A 2,490-nucleotide genomic window follows, 5' to 3' on the forward strand; every position below is an offset into this window, starting at 1 on the left:
CGATAACTAGGTTATCTCACCCTAGTTTTCTTACCCTTGCCGCTAGTCGGCGCTCCAAACGCAAACAAAATCAACTTCCGGGGGCTATCCGTTTTGACAGATTGACTTAGTTACGACGATGCCACCAAAAACGAAGAAATATTGCTGCATGTGCAGCGATTACAGAGGGGAAAATGTTGACACGAGAATGATAACTCTGCATAGATTTCCAGCGAGTGACCGAATGAGAAAAGTGTGGTTGCAGCGATGCAAATTAGTGATGAAAACATTCAAACAGACGAAGAACAGTTTGATGTGTTCCGACCATTTCGTCGACAGAGCCGGACCATCACCTGTTCATCCAATTCCATCACTATTTGGCAGCAAAATTTTCAAAACTTCGGTAAGTAATATATCACTTTCCAATATTTTCTTTATCCTTCACACATTTCGATTTTTAATTAAAGTGAACATATTCATTGATCTGGTTACGGTTTCGTTACAGGCCTTGCCCTAGTTGTAAATATCGGCGAGTAAAGTCAAGTGTAACGTAAGACGTGTATATATTATAGCTCTCAATTAATTACCTTTTACAAACTTTATATGAGTAATAACACGATCGCGAACGAGAGCGCACACGTGTGTCAAAATTAGCCAGGGCAGGAAACGTGATCACAGGTGGTCCAGTTTTGTTACCTGGGTCAGGTAATGTTACCTGCCCCACGGTGAGTCGAGTGACACACGGTGCCTGTTTTAATTACCACATAAGCAATCAAGCCTAAATATTATCAATCCACTGACAAACTAGCCCATGTTCTTTGAGGTTATAAATTGTTTACCAGAGATTGAATCAATCACTTGTATGTTATATGGCCATATACATGTATATACACATTTCAAATAATGTTGCTGTAATATTTTATGACATGGTAATTGAAACATGTCAAATCATAGGTGGTCTAGTTGTTTATTACCTGTATATTGGATATTGCCAAACTGATTCTGACACCTTGCCTAAATAAAATCTGAGCCAGAGATCTAACATGAAAATAAATCTTAATTAAATTAATGTAATGTCAATTGTCATTCAAAACAACTATAATCATGTTCAGGCTATCAAATTTGAACAGAATAATTTTCTTTATATATATTCTTTCTTTAAGTAACATTTTTCAGAAATTCATCAATCTTAAAAGCTGTTGTTTATTTATTTATTTTTTTTTGCAGAAACTTGATGAAAATCTGGATATTGAAAGTGAAGTTGTAATCAATATGGAGGAGGAGAGTGATCTTAACAGCAGCAACAGTTCAAACAGCTCATTTGAATTGGCTCAGGGATTTGTAACATCAGAATCCATTCTTGACACATCATTGCGAGTACATGATTATTTTGGACAAACAGATTCAGATCGATCAACAATACGAAACCAGTACGTACAAACCGAGGCTACATCAATAACAGTTGAAACTCAAACAGATGATGCAAGTGTGTCCTTTTTTAAAGATGTTGGATGTCAAACGGTTGATATTGAATGTGTTGATGCTAGTGAACAAGTGTGTCTACCTTTATTAACATATGATGACATTAAATATGATGATCAGAAGATTCTTTTTTATACTGGAATACCAGACAGCGATACATTTAAGGCCCTTTATGATGAAGTGAAAGATGATGCTGAGGAACGGACAGCACGAGGAAGCAATAGTACCCACAGGACTGGAAGTGGTGGCCGCCCTAGGATATTAAGAGTCGTAGATGAGTTTTTTTATGGTGCTTATGCGACTGAGACTGGGACTTTTGCTTGAGGACCTAGCCTTCAGATTTTGTGTGTCCACCACCACTTGTGGTGACATTTTCAACAAGTGGCTTGATTATTTGGACTGTCAGTTATCTGAGTTGGTGAGACGCCATAGACAGTAACATGCCAGAAATATTTAAGCAAAAATTTCCAAGTACACGAGTTGTCATTGATGCAACTGAAATACGTACAGAAACACCCAGTTCGTTACAATGTAAATCCCTTATGTACAGCGACTACAAGTCACATATGACATGGAAATCTTTGGTGGGAATAAGTAACTTATGTATCTGATCTGTGGTGTGAACCTGGTGATGCAATCATGGCCGACAAAGGTTTTACTATAGCAGATTTTACTACACCTAAAGGTGTACACCTTATTATACCACCTTTTAAACGTAAAAAGGTCAACTTTTCAAGACGTGAAGTTACAAAAACAAAACAAATTGCAAATGCTCGCATCCACGTAGAACGACAGATCTTCCGTATTGTGCAAGGTGTTATGCCAATTACTATGGCAAGTCGCGCTTCAAAAGTATGGAAACTGTGTGCTAGACTTACTAATTTGCATCCGCCTTTAGTACCACCGAAAATCAATCGGCAGTAGATTTGAACATCAACAAATTCATTCAAAATGCAATAAATCTAAAAACAGATCATGTTGTTTTTTCCGACCACAGGGCCTCGTCAAACCATATCCTCTCAACTGATA

General features: G+C 37.6%; 1 protein-coding gene across 1 annotated transcript; it reads left to right on the top strand.

Moving 5' to 3' along the window:
* The first annotated feature begins 230 nt into the window (after positions 1-230).
* Positions 231-1,873, top strand: LOC117315399. Its single transcript, XM_033869571.1, has 2 exons — positions 231-382; positions 1,207-1,873. The coding sequence occupies exons 1-2, from the start codon at positions 260-262 to the stop codon at positions 1,783-1,785; spliced, it is 702 nt and encodes a 233-aa protein (XP_033725462.1). The 5' UTR covers positions 231-259; the 3' UTR covers positions 1,786-1,873.
* Positions 1,874-2,490: the final 617 nt, after the last annotated feature.

Source organism: Pecten maximus, chromosome 17 (genome assembly GCF_902652985.1).
Source record: "Pecten maximus chromosome 17, xPecMax1.1, whole genome shotgun sequence".
Classification (NCBI taxonomy): Eukaryota; Metazoa; Mollusca; class Bivalvia; order Pectinida; family Pectinidae; genus Pecten; species Pecten maximus.